Genomic DNA, 18183 nt, shown 5'->3' with positions numbered 1-18183 from the left:
TCCCCTGCAGTATACAGTAGAACAAGTAACTGCCCTGAAGGGTGAATGTTTGTATAGTTTCATGCAGCTGTAGACTGAAAAAAGAATATATTTATTATATGTTTGCAAACAGTTTTGTAGGGCTGTGTTAGAATTTTCTTTTTCTAAATACAGATTTATTTGTGCACTGTGTAAAAGCAGAGAAATGAATTTATATTAGTTGAATGTGAGAACTCAATTTTAAATAACCTGGTTAGTACACTGAGTTAATGTCTACTTTTATTTCTTTTTTCCATTAAGTTAGGAGCGCTACATGCAGTCTTCCTCTCTCAATCTTTTCTAGTGTTTGAAAAAAAATCTGATATACATATATTGTCTGAAAATAAAATAATAAAATCATCCAATTAAAGCATATTGGGGACGTAAATATATGTATAACGCTAATCTTAATGCATTTTATTGCACATGTTCAGCAAACATTTCAAATTCTGTATTACGCTATTGATACAGTATACTAAATTAAAAAAACACAGTTGATCCCCATAACCTTTTACTTTTTTACAAAATATGAAGGAACATACATGTTGAATGCCTTGGTAAATGTCCAGTGCTGAATCAATAAAGCAGACATGCTTTAATTGGAAACACAGGCTCCAAAACAAACGTTTCTGACCATCTTACCTGCCATGGTCCTGCAGATTCAGAGATACACAGGGTGTTCTGTTAGGTGACACAACATTCCACAAGTTTTCGATTTTCTGTATACTTCCTTCAAGTGAATGCTTTAACAAGTCTGATGGAGTGCTATTCTGAAACAGAAAAGAAGCAGATTTAAAATGATGGATGTTTGTATGGCTCCCTGCTTGAACTGTAAAGTACTATATATGACACACACACACACACACACACACACACACACACACACACACACACACACACACTAATGGACACAGTTTCAGCTGAAAAATGTCTATAGGCAGGTATATGCATATATGCCAGTCATCACAATTAATTCTTAACAGAATTTGCATGTTTTGAAAGGTGTCACAATAGCACAGACAGAAGAAAGACAGATACAGATGCACATCTTTTTAAAAGTTGTTTATATCTGTTTTAGTTTGTGTCCTGAATCAAGAAAGAATGGTGACTATGCTTCTTCTGTTAATGTGATGTCTGTTTTTTTCTACACTTTGGCTTGGTCTGGGATTGCTAATGAATCTTCAGTTACAGAGCACAGAACAACATTAATATCCTGACATACCTAAAATATTTTAGTTACAATCTGATTCCATTCAGAGCATAGTGTGACATAAGATTGTCTTTAAAATATTCTACACCAATATATACTTAATTAAGCATGTAATGTTGCATACACCTGGGTTGCCACAGTGCTGTATGGCTTCCACGGTATGACGCAGCCTAGGTGTCTACTTCCACATTATGGCACAGTCTAGTTATATACTTCCACGGTATGGCATGGCCTAGGTGTATACTTCCACAGTTTGACACAGCCTAGGTGTATACTTCCACATTATGGCACAGTCTAGTTGTATACTTCCACAGTATGGCACAGTCTAGGTGTATACTTCCATGGTATGACACAGCCTAAGTATATACTTCCATGGTATGGCATGGCTTAGGTGTAAATTTATACAGTTTGACACAGTCTAGGTGTATACTTCCACATTATGGCACAGTCTAGGTGTATACTTCCACGGTATGAGACAGCCTAGGTGTAGGTGTATACTTCCATTGTATGCCACAACCTAGGTGTATACTTCTACGGTATGACACAGTCTAGGTGTATACTTCCACGGTATGACATAGCCTACAAGTATACTTCCATTGTATGCCACAACCTTGATGTATACTTCCATGGCATGACACAGCCTAAGTGTATACTTCCATTGTATGCCATAACCTAGGTGTATACTTCCACGTATAACACAGCCTAGGTGTATACTTCCATTGTATGTCACAACCTAGGTGTATACTTCCACATTATGGCACAGTGTAGTTGTATACTTCCACAGTATGGCATGGTCTAGGTATATGCTTCCACAGTATGGCACAGCCTAGGTATATATAATTCCCTGCATGACAGAGCCTAGGTGTATACTTCCTTGGTATGGCACAGCATAGGTGTATACTTCCACATTATGGCACAGTCTAGTTGTAGTTGTATACTTCCATGATATGGCATGGCCTAGTGTATACTTCCACGGTATGACATAGCCTAGGTGTACACTTCCACAGTATGACAACCCAGCCTAGGTGTATACTTCCACATTATGGCACAGTTTAGTTGTATACTTCCATGGTATGGCACAGTCTAGTTGTATACTTCCATGGTATGGCACAGTCTAGGTGTATACTTCCATGGTATGACACAGCCTAGGTGTATACTTCCATGGTATGATACAGCCTGGGTGTATACTTCCATTGTATGCCAGAATCTAGGTGTATACTTCCACGGTATGACACAGCCTAGGTGTATACTTCCATTGTACACCACAACCTAGGTATATATTTCTACATTATGACACAGTCTAGGTGTATACTTCCACGGTATGACACAGCCTAGGTGTATACTTCCAAGGTATGACACAGCCTGGATGTATACTTCCATTGTATGCCATAACATAGGTGTATACTTCCACGGTATGACACAGCCTAGGTGTATACTTCCATTGTATACCACAACCTAGGTATATACTTCCACATTATGACAGTCTAGGTGTATACTTCCATGGTATGGCACAGCCTAAGTATATATAATTCCACTGTATGACACAGCCTAGGTGTATGCTTCCACATAATGGCACAGTCTATTTGTATACTTCCATTATATGGCATGGCTTAGGTGTATACTTACACGGCCATACACAGCCTAGGTATATAATTCCACTATATGACACAGCCTAGGTGTATACTTCCTTGGTATAAGACAACCTAGGTGTTTACTTCCACATTATGGCACAGTCTAGTTGTATACTTCCATGGTATGGCACAGTCTAGATGTATACTTCCACAGTATGACATAGCCTAGGTGTATACTTCCACAGTATGACACAGCCTAGGTGTATACTTCCCTTGTATGCCACAACCTAGGTGTATACTTCCATAGTATGAGACAACCTAGGTGTATACTTCCACTGTATGCCACAACCTAGGTGTATACTTCCACATTATGGCACAGTCTTGTTGTATACTTCCATGGTATGGCGCAGCCTAAGTATATATAATTCCACTGTATGAAACAGCTTAGGTGTATACTTCCACATTATGGCACAGTCTAGTTGCATACTTCCATGGTATGTCACAGTCTAGGTGTATACTTCCACGGTATGACACAGCCTAGGTGTATACTTCCACAGTATGTCACAGTCTAGGTGTATACTTCCACGGTATGACACAGCCTAGGTGTATACGTCCATGATATGACACAGCCTAGATGTATACTTCGACATTATGGTACATTCTAGTTGTATACTTCCATGGTGTGGCATGGCCTAGGTGTATACTTCCACAGTATGACATGGCTTAGATGTACACTTCCACGGTATGACAACTCAGCCTAGGTGTATACTTCCACATTATAGCAGTCTAGTTGTATACTTCCATGGTATGGCACAGTCTAGATGTATACTTCCACGTTATGACACAGCCTAGGTGTATACGTCCACGATATGACACAGCCTAGATGTATACTTCGACATTATGGTACAGTCTAGTTGTATACTTCCATGATATGGCATGGCCTAGGTGTATACATCCACAGTATGCCACAGCCTAGGTGTACACTTCCACGGTATGACAACCCAGCCTAGGTGTATACTTCCACATTATAGCACAGTCTATTTGTATACTTCCACGGTATGGCACAGCCTAGGTGTATACTTCCAGGGTATGCCACAGCCTAGGTGTAGACTTCTTGAAATCACAACATTTGAGCAGCTGTGATAGCTAGATGCCAAGGAAATATTCAAGATATGGCAGGACTTTCAGTTGCAAAATGATTTTCTGTCTAAAACATAGAACCACAAACTACTGAGAACTGTATGGGACTAAGCATACCCAAGACATGGAGCTTTGCACTGCAAATTTTAACAATTGAGTAAAATAGGATGCTTCAGTCAAGGCTCTTTTCTCCACTGATGTATGTAATTCAAATGGCACAAGCAGCTGAAATGGGGAAAAATTTCAAAACCAGGCATTTTCTTAGATGTCCTTCAAAAAGGTCTAGAGCTATCTGTACCTTTACAGTTGGGTCTATATTATAACATCGAACGCTCAAAATTTCGAATGTTATAGTATCGACCCATTTCAGTCAAACAATCATAACATCGAACACTTAGAACAGCAAATTTTTTCCCAGGGAAAAAATTTGCTGTTCCAAGAAACATACACACACACAACACAAGCACACCAAAACAACTGCAATCCACAAACATACACTTAAAATCCTACATCTAACCCTACACTAAACTGTACATACACTATTATCTATCCACTTACCTTAACCCAAACCCTAAGGTCTGTAACTCTCACACACTCACCTCACCTGTGCCCTAACTCGCTTAACCCGCTCCTAACCCTACAGTCTGTCACTATCACACACTCACCTCACCCGCGTCCTAACCCTAACTCACTTAACCCGCCCCTAACCCTAAAGTTTGTCACTACTGCACACTCACCTCACCTGTGCCCTAACCCTAAAGTCCCTAATTACCACACACTTACCTTACCCCAGTCCGTTCGCTCACTTACCTTAACCCAGTCCGTAACCATCACACCACACTTACCTGAACCCCGTCCGTAACCTCCGTTCACTCACTTCCCTAAACCTGGTCCATAACCATCGCACCACAGTGCTGTAAATAGTGAAGCCACGGAATGGACCACCGAAATCTTACCCTAGGTAACATTTCGATGTTCTGAGGCTTCGCTATTGTCAGCTTTCACTCTAAAGGGTTCAATATTATAACACTCGAAGTTTTAAAACTTTGATGTTATAATATAGACCCTCACAGCTCTGTGAGTAGTAGGCATTGCTTCTGATAGGCTTATTATCAGGTTCAGCAAAGTAGCCACACACTGCTGAAAATTTTAAAGTATATCTAGGGTTTAAATTGTTTACATCAGTCTAATGTGGCCAATGAGGAGGTAGAAAACACAGTCGACCATAAGCCACAAGGTATTAATAAAAGAGTTCGGCCTGCAAAGTGGTGATCAAAGTCATGTGAACAAACACTTGATGATGCTGATGATGATAATAATATTTATAATAAAACAAATGTAGGTGCCTGGATCTACAAATGATAGAAGTGACACAGGGCAATAAGAGAAAGAATATGATGGGCTTTCTCCAATACTAGTCTCCAAGTTGGTGAAGATAATCCTGTGATAAATAAAAACAGAGATAGAACATATCACTTTTGCATTGAACTCATCACTCACAGAGCAGCCATGCCCCTTAATAATAATCAGGGTTGCGAGTTTTCAGGAAAAGGAAGAACTTCTTAAAGATGTGGGGCAGCTGCACTGTTATACTACAAAGAAGCTTGACTCAATAATGATTATTCACAGCATGTGATGGAACAAAGGGAATAACTTTGACCCCTCATATTATATCCAGTGAAGAAAAAGCAAGAAAAAAACATTCTCTTTGATACATGTATATGGTAAAGGAGTGCTCTGACCCACTAGAAAGGGGCGCTCTTAGAGGACAAGGACTGCTTCCATTCAATATGCAGATGGACAGTGGAATGAGAGGGCATCTGCCACATTCTCCCTTAAAAGCCCCTTCACTCAAGCAGCGCAGGAAATTAAGAAGCAATTCACAGAAAGCCTGATGGTGACAGACCAATCAAAGGGATGGAAAGATGGTATTGCTTTGACTGATAGCAGCATGGGTTCAAAAGACAAATGTTTTTATCACAGTACATGACTTCTTAAATTGTAAGGTACTTTATTTTATATATATATATATATATATATATATATATATATATATTCATACACACTATTTTTAAGGGGCACCTGGACATGATATCATTTGAAAACTGCAGGTGTGTGTGTGTGTGTGTGTGTGTGTGTGTGTGTGTGTGTGTGTGTGTGTGTGTGTGTGTGTGTGTGTGTGTGTGTGTGTGTGTGTGTGTGTGTGTGTGTGCATGTGTGTGTGCATGTGTGTGTGTGTGTGTGTGTGTGTGCGTGCGTGCGTGCGTGCGTGCATATGTGTGTGATGGGGAGGTGTCAGATGCTTCCTAGTAGCCATAAATGTGGTGGGAATCATATTAACATGAGAGTAAATGTGAATACAAAAGAAATTATAGAAATAATTTCTGATCTCTTGTTTAGTTGCTTGCCTCAGCTCTAGAGAGTACCCGCATATGGGTGAATTAAGGTAATCAATTTATACAGTTTAAGTGGCATTGACTGGGGAGTCACAGATTCACCCATCATGGTATAGTGGCCCATTTTAAGCCAAGGGATGCATCTCAGTTTCAGTGTGACATAAAAGTGTTTGTTACAAACTGTAAACTTACTAGTAACAGAAGGAACCAAACTGTCAAAATACGCCAGAAAACTTAGGGGGGCTTAATCAGATCAGCAGTGGACACAGACATGTTTAAAAACTACAGAAGTATACTTATGGGTCTGACTTGATTTTTAATTAACAGCAATGTCATCAAATTCTGTGAAGACAGTGATAACATAATCTAAACTATTACTTACACTGCTTAAGGTTGTCTCTCTTTCAGTACGAAAGTGATCCTTCTCTGTAGACTGGTGCTTACTGTCCACCTCTTTTTTTTCAACATCATCTTGCTTTGAAGAGCAAAACTGTGTAACACAAATCTGAGGTCTACACAGAAAAGAAAAACATGGAATCATTATTAAAATTTCATGAGTATGTATATAAATATCTGCTTGAGCAGGTTTCATTCAGGCGTTATAAAAATTAAATATAATTAAATGCTTACAAAGATGAAAACTGTTTATCTGACAAACATTCTTTCCCACTTGTTCTATACACCACCAAGAAAATACTCTAGTTTTATATGAACAGATAAGCACAGTATTCCTTCACCTTCATTTACATGCTAAAATATTTAATCAGACTGTGAACATAGAAATCCAAAAATGAATAATAACAATCATTATCATATGTCCTAAATAAGGTACAAGATATCCTCAAATATTGCCCTAGTACCCTGACATGCAACAAAGCAGGAAAGCATTGAGTAGTTATACCATGCTGTTTGTTTTTATACATTTGCAAGCTACTTATAAATTTAATATACACAAACAGAGATGCATGTGTGATGGGGTCCAGCTTATTAATGATTGCCTTTGGCTGTAAGTTTAGTAAGAATGTTCATAGGTTAGTACTAGGCTAACTGCCCTTGGGAGTCATTTCAAGCCTAGCCAATTATCACAAGTGAGAATCAAACTCTGCACCTTGTGGCTGTAAGGTAAACACTTTAACCATTATACCAACCTCTTACCCATGTATTAACATGTGAACACAAGCACACACATATTTCAGAATTTATCACATTATTTTGTGTGCATAAAAAGTAGCTCTAATGATCTCACTTTTTTACAGTAATATTAGATGCTGAACTTCTGAAGACAGAGCTAAAGGTATGATTCTCAAGAAAAATTCTGTTTAATAAAGCATTAATTCTGATTACATTACACTACAATAACAGAATCCACAAATATGGATGACCTTAAAGTGCTAATGGAGTTGAAAAACAAATCAGTTGTTGGAAAAACAGTGTGAACAAGGTGCTATGATAATATGTTGGTTTTGAAGAATGTGAAATGTACCTACAATAAAATAACATGCTGTACCAACTTGCACTAGTCCTGATAACATCAGAGTGTCAACAGTTGACCTATACTATAGCAAAAATGTCATTAAAAATAAATACATGTTAGCATGAGGTGAGTCCAACCAACAATTTAATCCATTTGCCAGTATATCCACACTTTACTTGCAAGGAGAGCTACTGTAGCAGTCAAAATGCAAGAGGTCATAAAACACATATATCTGGGAAATGCAGTACATGTGCAGATAGACAGAAAAAAATACAAAGCAGTCCTCAAGGGAATAGAACCCATAATGTCAACACTTGAATGGTTCATAACAGGGCATTAGCAAGGAAAAACACAGCAGTAGTCTAACTAGAAGGTTGTTATAAAGCACATATACTGTATCTTTGAATGTAGTACGTGTGAAGACCGCAAACAGAAAAGTCATAAAATAACATACAACCCCCAGGGGATTTGGAACCCCCAGCCAGTGCAGTAACACAGTAAGAATCATTGCATAGGTCCCAGTGGTTGTTAGCCTGGTACATACCTATGAATACACTGAGCCATCAAAGGACTTTGAATAACAACAGCAGCTTTTCTTCATTTTACATCGGTATGTATTGCAAAAGGCCTAGCTTATTTGGATGACTGATTAGTGTGTGCTAAAGATTTTCCTTCCTTTTTGCCATAGGATGTAAAGTGTCATTTCTCTTTTATTATTGCTGGCCATTGACGTTGCTCTCTGAAAATTGTCATGTAATAATAATTGTAGTAAGGCAGGTCAGTGGTGCAACAGGTAGCATACTCTGCTTTAATGTAGATGGTTGTAGGTTCTATTCTCACACTAGACAGCTAGATTAATAACCCTGTAGAGAGGTATAAGATGGGGTGCTGCACTCCTGAGTGTATTGTCCTTTAGGTGAAATGTTAGACTGAGGTCCCATTTGTTAGTTGCAGCTCAGGTGGATATAAAAGATCTCATGGCACCTACTGAAAAGAATAGGGGAAGTTCTGTGCCACACTGACCACATTTCCCTGTGTAGTATAAACAGCACCTTAGATCTGCCATGAAAAAAGGCCACTAGCCTGGTTGGATCAAGCTGGTCAACAAAGGATATATAAATACAGAAGGATGACCTTGAAGTGCATGCTCATTCTTGCATTTGTGTGGGGTGTGTCTTTCTACGTTTTGTCCATAGCGTAGTTTACAGATGGGAGTATAGAACAGACCAAGATGAAAATGTGAAGCAAGCAGACAGCATAGCAGAAAATGAGCTAAGAGGGACTAAGCAGGTGAGAGTTGGGATATTAGCCCACATCTCCCGATTCCCTAGCTTAACAAAGGCAGAAGAATACAGAAATATATTGTTAGACAGTGCTAACCTCCTCTGCCCAATGTCCACATTCATGACAGGATTATTTACTGGCAGGGAACTTGAATATAAGATAACGCAAAAAGAGAAACACACATGAATGGAACTGAACCCCAGTCTCTGTTGTTGGGATACTGTGGGCCAGTGTATTAGTAAAGCATGCCATAGAAGCAGTGGTAGCAAAAGTGACTGGAAAAAAACATTTCCGGTAAATAGAACACATGATAGATGGCAACAACAAAAATACACTTACCTGCGTTTGAACCATTTGCGTTAAGGATATAGTTTCCTGCCCAGTATATTAGCAAGGCATACCATAAAAGCACTGGTACAAAAAGATGACTGAAAAACACATTACAGGGAAATGGAACACATAGTACAAAACAAACAAATAAATAAATAAAAATAAAATGACATACACCTACGTGGGTTTTGCATTTTTCAAAGCTATATTCTCCAAAACAGTGTAGTAGCAAGGCTTGCCATGGAAGCACTCTTAGAAAAGATGAATAACAGCAGGGCAACAAAACTGCACCTACCTCTGTTTAGCCCCCTGCCTTTTTCAAGGATATTTCATAGTGCAAGGTACTATTAAGTAAAGGCACTGAAGAACATAGACTTTAAGGGTGTGAATACACGCATTTCAGGGAAATATTAGAACAGTGTTGAAGAATGAAAACTGTATTGACAATGTACACCTAATATGCATTGTAAGTAGTTCCTGCAAGGTATGGATTGCTTGTCCGATTTCTACAATTTAGACTTAATGGATATGAGCTCCTGCTTGACTGAATTATGTCCTACAGATCATGGCATTAGCAAATAATGCCACAGTGGAACTTAAGGTTGCAAAAAAAAAAAAAATACATTTCAAGAAAATGTGAGAACACTGGGAAGTAAAAAAAATGAACATTGGTACACAACATGTAATAATCAGAGAATCAAAATCCTCCCCTAATGTACTGACAACGTATACAACATGTTATGACTATAAAAAGACATAGAAGGTGTTACAATAAAACAATTAATGTCACCTGCCCGATGTCTTGCATCAATGTTGAGCTCAGCTGCATGACAAATAATGTCTTAAGCGTTCAAATGATTTTTCTCAGTTTTTGCCATTGGATAAGAAGTGTAATTTCTCTGTGCTTAAATATGGGCAGCTAAGTTCCGTTTTTTTTTCAACTGTCATGCAATGTATAGTTCAGATACATGAGGTTTCTTGTTTTATAAGCTCTTTCTAGCCATGTATGTGGTGTGATAATGTGCTTCTGATAACATTAAAAGTTGTAAAGGGTACAAAGCAGACAGGAAATAAGCAAGACAGGATATAACAAAACTTAAGGAGATAAGGACAGACTAGGATGGAGATGGGTGAGGAAAAAGCTAGACATTAATGACTATGAACCCATGATTTTTACTCAGAAATGACACATAGCAATGCATTACTAAGGGCAGAAAGTGAAGCTCTATGACTGTTAGATGGTCATAGAAAAGACACATATGTGATATGTGGCACATTTGCAGAGTCACCAGCAAACTGTGTTAAACAGCCATTCACTTCACTTCCATTTTGAAAAGAAATGAAAAAAAAGGTGGTCGCCAGAAGGAGTCCTAGGATTTGAATAAAAATTTGTGTTTTTTTCTTGCAGAACTTCATCAGACAAAACGCTTATGAAACAACTGTTTGTATAATCGATCAAATATTACCATCTAGTGGTCAGCCAGAAAATTGCATTTAATTCTATACACAATTTAAACATTTTTTTTAAAAAAGCATTCCAATGCAAGTCTCAAGTACAGTCATTATAAGTTCATAGAAACAATAATTAAAAGGAAACTACATTGCACTTATATATTATCTCTATTGAACAATATTAAACTGTTAATAGAGATTTTATCATTAATTCCTGGCTTGTTTTTTACATTTAATAGTAGTTGTAAGTTCCAATAGTGCTTCCCACCTCCCTCCCCCCATCAAAAGGGGGAACCTTTTTAACACAAAAAAAATATATATTTTTAATTATGATATTCAAAAGAATACTTACTCAAGACATTGAAACTGTTTTCCCTAGAGATTACACAAACATATTGATATATTCTCTTTTTGAGGGCATAGAAGCTGAGCTAATAAAGATCGAAATGGATGGATTTGGGTTAGGCGCATACCTATCAACTTTTTAACTCAACAAGAATAGGTGACTGTATACCTACAGTTTGGTTTGGTGGTGGAAAACGCCATGGCATAATGTACACAGTGATGGTATTCATGTTTCATGTTAGGGGAAAGTTAAACATTATTAGCAAGACAAGGTAAGTACACCTGCATGACTTTGTAACCATTCCTGTGTCACACATATTCTCCAAGCCAGAGCACTGAAAGGGTATACCGCAGAATCAGAAATAGGAAGATGTTGTTAAAACATGCATCAAGATAACAGAACAGTAAATAGAAATGAAAGAGAAACACAGTTAACCGTATTTGAATCCATTCCTGTGTTACTCATATACACTGAACCAGAGCATTAGCTAGGTATACCATCGACACACTTACAGGAAAGGCATTAAAAATAACATAAAACATTTCACAGGACTGGCATGTAGTTGTATGCTCACAACATAATATTGTATTTAACTGTCCCACCCTGAGGGAATTAAAACCCTGCATCCAGTGCACTGAGGCAATGTATTAACTTTACCATATTTCACTGTTGCTTAGAGAAGCACACCTGCTCTAAGTTCATTTGCATGACCAATTGTGAGATTTTAGCACATGTAACGGATGTTTTTTCATTTTTGCCATAGGGTGGAAACTAGTATTTCACTGTGCTTATACATTCCCAGAGATACTGATCTGTGCCAACTATCATGCAACCTACGAACACAGAAAATGATGCTAATGCATAAGCCGTTTTTGGGAATGTTCATAGGTTCATAGGTTCGTACTAGGCTATCTGCCCTAGGGCATTTATAAGCCTAGCCAGAGTGTATGTGGCTTACACCACCCCTTAGGATGAGAATACTACGCCCTTTTAGGGTTTAGTTTACTATGCCTCTGTCTAGCAGTGACACAGAGATGACCCCCGGGGTAAACCTACGATCTCCCATCCACTCGTCGAGATTTCTCTTGAATAGAGTCAGTGAGGGGCTCTGCCTAACATGGACTGGGATTCTGTTCCAGAGTGTAGGGAGCCTCTGGGTTATGAATCTGTCCCTCCAGCATGTTCTATTTATTTCTGTGTTGAGGTTTAAGTCACTTGTTCTCGTGGCTCTGATGGATTTGGATTTTCTGAGGTGGAGCATGTCCATTAATTCAGGATTGGACATGGCCTTGTACGTCAGGCACAGATCACCTCTGAGTAGGCGGCATGTGACTGAATAGAGCTGGAGTTTTTTCAGTCGGGCAGCATATGACATATGTTTAAGACCCTTTATCCTCTTGGTGAGGAACTTTTGGGGTCTTTCCAACTGCTGCAGGTGTCGGGTGAGATACATCCCAAATGGGGCATTGTACTCAATCATTGGCCTGATAAGAGAAGAGTACAGGGGCACAATGACCTCTCTTGATCTAGATGTGAAACCCTTCATGATAAGGTGGGCAATATAGAAGGTCTTCCTAACCATTTTGGCAATGTGAGTGTCAAATGAGAGGTTACTGTCAACCTGGGTCCCTAGGTCCCTGATTACCTCTTCCATCCTTAATGGATTACCGCCTATGTGGTAATTTGTCAGTACCTTGTTTTTCCCAAAGGGTATGACTATACATTTTTTGGTGTTCAGCTTAAGGCCATGGCTCTGGCACCAATTATCCGTTTCTATGAGGCCTCTCTGAAGGATGTTTGTGTCCGCTGGAGTATCAATTATGGCCCAGTTTGCAGTCATCTGCGAACTTTGTCAGCCACAATCCTCCTATGTTTGCCTGTACCTCGGAAAAATAAATGCCGAACAAGAGGGGTCCCAGGACTGAGCCCTGTGGGACACCGCTTGTGACTGGCTTAGAGTCTGACATAGCTCCAGCAACTCTGACCCTGTGGGTTCTGTCCTTGAGCCAGTTTGCAACCCATCTTGTGACATATGGGTTTACATTTAAGCTGGTGAGTTTGTCTATGATGCCCGAGTGGGGTATTGTGTCAAAGGCTTTTGCAAGGTCAAGGTAGGCTGTGTGAACTGCCTTACCCTCATCAATGGCCTTAGTGACTGTTTCAAAAAAGTCGACCAAGTTCAAAAGGCAGGATCTGCCCTTGACAAAGCCAAATTGGGTAGGATCCAATGTCTGTAGGTCACCAATGTCTTTGTTTATGAGTTCCATAATGATCCTCTCCATAGCTTTGCAGACCAGGCTCGTCAAGCTTATGAGGCGGTAATTTCCAGGGTCCGTAGAAGCGCCGCCTTTGTGAAGTGGGACCACTGTTGCCGTACGCCACTCTTTGGGTACGTATCCTGTAGTAAGGCTAAGATTAAACAGCAGCCTTATGTGTGGGTTTAGTTCCTCTTGGAGTTCATGTAGCACACAGCCCAGGACACCATCCGGTCCCATTGATGCTGTGTTTTTAGCTTTAGAGAGAGCGGCTCTCACCTGGGCATCTGAGATGTTGGGGAGGCTACACTCTGCTGGGATAGTTATTTCTCTTTTTGGGGGGGAGGAGAAATTTGCACTGAACCTGTCTGCCAGAATGTTGGCAATGTCAGTGGGTTCAGTGTATTTTGTGTCATTTTGGACTAACTCTGAGCATATCTGGGAGTTTCCACCCAGGTTTCTAACATAGCTAAAGAAGGCCTTGTGATTGTCTTTTGTGTCTTTTGCGATTTTTCTCTCAAAGTTGGCCTTGGATGATTTTATGAGTGATCGTAGTTTTTTGCTAGTACTGATCAGAGATGCCTTCCCTTTTAGGGATTTTGCTCTGTCATGTAGTAGCTTCCTCCTCCTCCTGTTGTAAAGTTTGTTTATGGCTGGGGTCCACCAGACTGGGCGCCTGCCTTTGGGGGAATGGGTCTTGGTTTTATTTGGGATTGCATGATCCATGCATTCTTGAAGGTGCCCATAGAAGGCATTTGCAAAGGATTCAGCAGTGTGGGTTGTGGTTTCCACTGGCCCACGGGCCTTGAAAGATATCACTTCAGTCTTAAGAAGTGTGAAGTTTCCTTTTGAGAAGTTCTTCACTGTGGTCTTTTGTGCAGGGGGTGGGGGCGGGATGTGGATTTCCAGTGAGATTAATTTATGGTCTGATCTTACCAAAGAGGGATGTACTTCTGGTGTGGAGCATTTTGTCCCCATGTTTGTGATGATCAGGTCTAGTATATTGTCTCCTCTTGTGGGAATGGTGACTAGTTGTTCCATTGCATTTGAGTTTATGAATTCTAGGAACCTTTGGGCTAGGGTGTTGGGGCTTGAGTAATGTTCCCAGTCTATGTTTGGGTAGTTGAAGTCTCCCAAAATGATGGTATTTGGAGAGACATTCATACTCTCCAGTGTCTTCAGGAAGGCTGTGTGGGGTTCCTGAGTTTGAGTGGGTGGTCTGTAGCATGCTACAAACTGTAAGGCAGTTTTGCCTATGGTTAGTTGCACCTGGATAGTCTCCGATGCTTCGTGCGTTGCCACTAACCTGGAGGTGTGGGTATCTTTGATGAAAATGGATACTCCCTCCTTTTGTGGTTCGGTCCAAGTTTTGGGGCGGAAAGCATGATATGAGGTAAAACCTGATAGTGCTGGGGTGCTCTCAGGAGCCTTGAACCAGGTTTCAGTCACTGCACAGACATCGCTGTTCTCCATACTGAGGAGGGCTTCGAGGGCATGCATCTTGAGGTTTAGACTTCTGGCATTGAGCAGCATTACCCTTAGTTTTTTTCCACTTGTGTTTTCTAGGGAGGTAGGTTTGTCATTTGAGCCTTGCCTAAAAAGGCACTATGGGGTGGCAAGAGCCTTGGCCAATATCCGGAAGCCCAGGGTGACAGGTGCAAGCCATCCCTTGAAGCAGCGTGGCTTGTCAAGCATGTCATCCCAAGCAGACAGACACTGGATCCCCTTAGAATGACACCAGTAATTAAGCCAATTGTTAAAACTGATCATTTTGTCTTTGTACTGTGGCATCATTCTTGGTGAGGGTAAGATGCTGCTCAGGGTCAGGGTCATACCGGCCTGGGCTACATAATCAGAGAGCTCCTCTATGTCTCTTTTCATGTAGTCCAGGGAGGTACGTCTCAGGTCGTTCACACCGGCATGTACAATGACTGAGTCATATTTGTACTTGCTGTGGAATGACCTGAGTGCTTGTGTTATGTGGCGGATTCTAGCTCCCGACAGGCAGCTTACTGTGACCCTCTCCTTGTTCAGTCTGGTGAGCGGGATGTCAGTGTGCCTGACTATGGAGTCACCTATTACAAGTGTGTCTGGCATGTTGTTTGGCCTTAAGGGCTGTGACTGTTTAGCACACTGACTTTGTGAACTATGTGTTGCATGTGCTATGTCTTGAGGTGGTGGTTGCTTGGGTGTCTGCTTTGGAGGCCTCTTTTGTTTTGGTAGATTTTTAATCAGCGCCTCCGAGTATGTTTTTGTGTGTTTATGTGTTTGGTTTGCAGTTGTGATAGTTTTATGTGAGACTGGGTTTGTGGTGTGCGTGGTTACCTTCTCCTCCTGACTGGTCTTGCCAGTACTGAATTGAGAGAGCTCAGCGTGGTGTGTTCATTTTCTGACCAGATTAATGGTTGGAAATGTGGATATAAGACAGAGATGAAAAAAGAAAGCAAGCAGAAGGCAGGATATAAGGTGAGCAAATGAGAAATGAGCAGGATGGAGGTAGAATAGGAGCATACCTCTCAACGTCTTACATCAATAATCCCCTGTAATTACAAATTTATTTTTAATTATTTGCTAACTGAAATCTTCAGTGCTTTGTGATACAACTACATGTTTAATAATGCATATAATAATTACAGATCTAGGAAACCGAGAGGTATGGGTAGGAGTATTTTTTTTGTTGAGACAGGTATTCTTTCTAATTTTTTTTTTTTTTTTTTTGGTAGAGGGGAAAGTTGAGGAAGGAAGTTGAAGTAAGAGGTGGAGAAAAGGAGGAGGGTTGATTTTAATAAAAGACAAACATGACTGATGGGGTGTGGGGTTACACAATGGGGGAGATGGAACACAGTGGTGAAGTCATATTAATTCCGATAAAGAATGCCAGTACTGACAGGTTTTGTCCTGTTCTATAAATATAATTTACCATTTTGAAAACAGGCACATATTTCACAACAGAAGCTATGCTTTCCCTAATGCTCTCTTAAGTGCTTGAGTCTGTCCATATCCATCTCCCTAGTCCTTTTGATCTGCTAATGGACTGAAGCTATAAAAGGCCTTAATGACACCTTTGATGGTGGCATGCAAAGGCAGGTTATGTGTTTAGCTATACGATGATATACTTACAGTACTGAGGTGGTGATTGTGTGTTAACTTCAGCCACCTATCTGCCAAAGGCATTAGGCTTTCAGTGACTTAAATCACTGCAGTGGTGGGGACACTTTTCTTCCATTGGTGGGATGGCAGCAGCATGGGTGAAAGCCTTGGCAAACTATTCCAGGCATTGACCTTATACTGTGACCCAGAATTTCCATTCTGCAGGAGCCCCCACTTGTACTACCTATGGAGGACGTTCAGAAAAATCTTAAACTCCTCTTCATACCACGTCTGTGCTCTAAAAAGAGCACTACTCTCAATTTATGCTGTCATAGCTGTCTCAGCCTCAACGATCTCAGGAAAAATGACATGGATTTGGTGCACAAAGGACTTCTTGCATGTTTCAGTCTTTGTGCACTGACAGTCACCTCATTTGTGCAATGGATGGCAAAATAATAAAATATAGGGACTGTATTACTATAGTTTCAAAGGTGCTTTAAAGCATGAAACAATGCAGTCCTCCATCCCTGTGTTTGCTGCTTAGTATAAATGGGTAACCATTGGAAATGCTGGGACCCATGAAATAAGAAGACTGAATGTCCAAAAGATCGGACTTATATATACCAAGTCTGAGATACCATTTCTTGGAATATTCCCTTTTCTCCAGTTCATGGTGATCTCAGAATTAGTATATAGAAGGTCGGGATGTAGGGTGTTGCAGTGGGGCTTGTCTCCCCTGCAAGAAGAAGTTTTAAGGAGAGGAGTGATCTTTGAGATTCACTATTCCCCTCTATTTTCAGTATTTTTGTTTTCCAGCATGTTGGCACACAGCATTTGAGTGCCACTGCCAACATTTCAGTTGGAAGCCATATAAATGTTCAGTAATGATTTAATCCTCAAATGGTTAAAAACAGCATGATCATTGGTCTCAGCTTTCCATCTATACACTGTGACACACCAGCTCCCATAATTTTGAACAAATAATCAACATGTGGAACACTTACCAACAACTTACAAACAACCTTAATTAGCAACATCATGCTACATCTATACAATGTTCTTTTGATTCATTTATCCTACTCAGTGATAGACGTCATTAAAAAAGTGTTGAGTGGTATTTGTGTCAGACCCTTTACATGTGAAAAATGTGAGGAACATGGCTCTTAAAACTTAAACTGATGTCACACACAAAGCAGGGACTGTAGCACAAAAATGCAGGAAGACAGGTGGTGCACCAGCTATCAAACCACCACTTACTAAGACAGAGGAGTTCTTGCCCTCACTTTACGGCAGTATCACCTCCACAGAGTTCCACAGTGTTGTGGATGAAAGGGTGGAGATGGGTAGGCCCCACAGACTTTCCAGTTATGACGCCCCAGGTATGTAGTCGTACTATCTCTGTCTGCCCTTATTTTATACTTGTTATACACATTACAGTGTATAAAGTACCTGTATTACTTGTGTTATGTAGGTACACTGGGCATCCAGGTGCTAAATACATCTGCACAAGGTAAAAGCATGGTTATATCCCAATAGCACATATCCCCGTCTAGTATATCTATCTATATATTTATATATATATATATATATATATATATATATATATATATATATATA

The 18183-nt window shown here is 40.1% G+C and overlaps 1 protein-coding gene across 1 annotated transcript in view; it reads right to left on the bottom strand.

Annotated features, from left to right (window-relative positions):
- LOC122802457 overlaps nt 1–18183 on the bottom strand; it is a 271537-nt gene that overhangs the window by 42770 nt on the left and 210584 nt on the right. The window contains exons 4-5 of the mRNA XM_044072079.1: nt 6718–6847; nt 661–788 (exon numbers count right to left, since the gene is read on the bottom strand). Of these exons, the coding sequence (XP_043928014.1) occupies nt 661–788; nt 6718–6847 (258 nt within the window). The remainder of the gene's footprint in view (nt 1–660; nt 789–6717; nt 6848–18183) is intronic.

The sequence above is a fragment of the Protopterus annectens genome, chromosome 5.part0 (assembly GCF_019279795.1).
Source record: "Protopterus annectens isolate FY-2018-M chromosome 5.part0, PAN1.0, whole genome shotgun sequence".
NCBI lineage: Eukaryota > Metazoa > Chordata > Ceratodontiformes > Protopteridae > Protopterus > Protopterus annectens.
The sequence above is the reverse complement of the archived record's forward strand: the minus strand, read 5'-3'. Positions and strand labels throughout refer to the sequence as shown.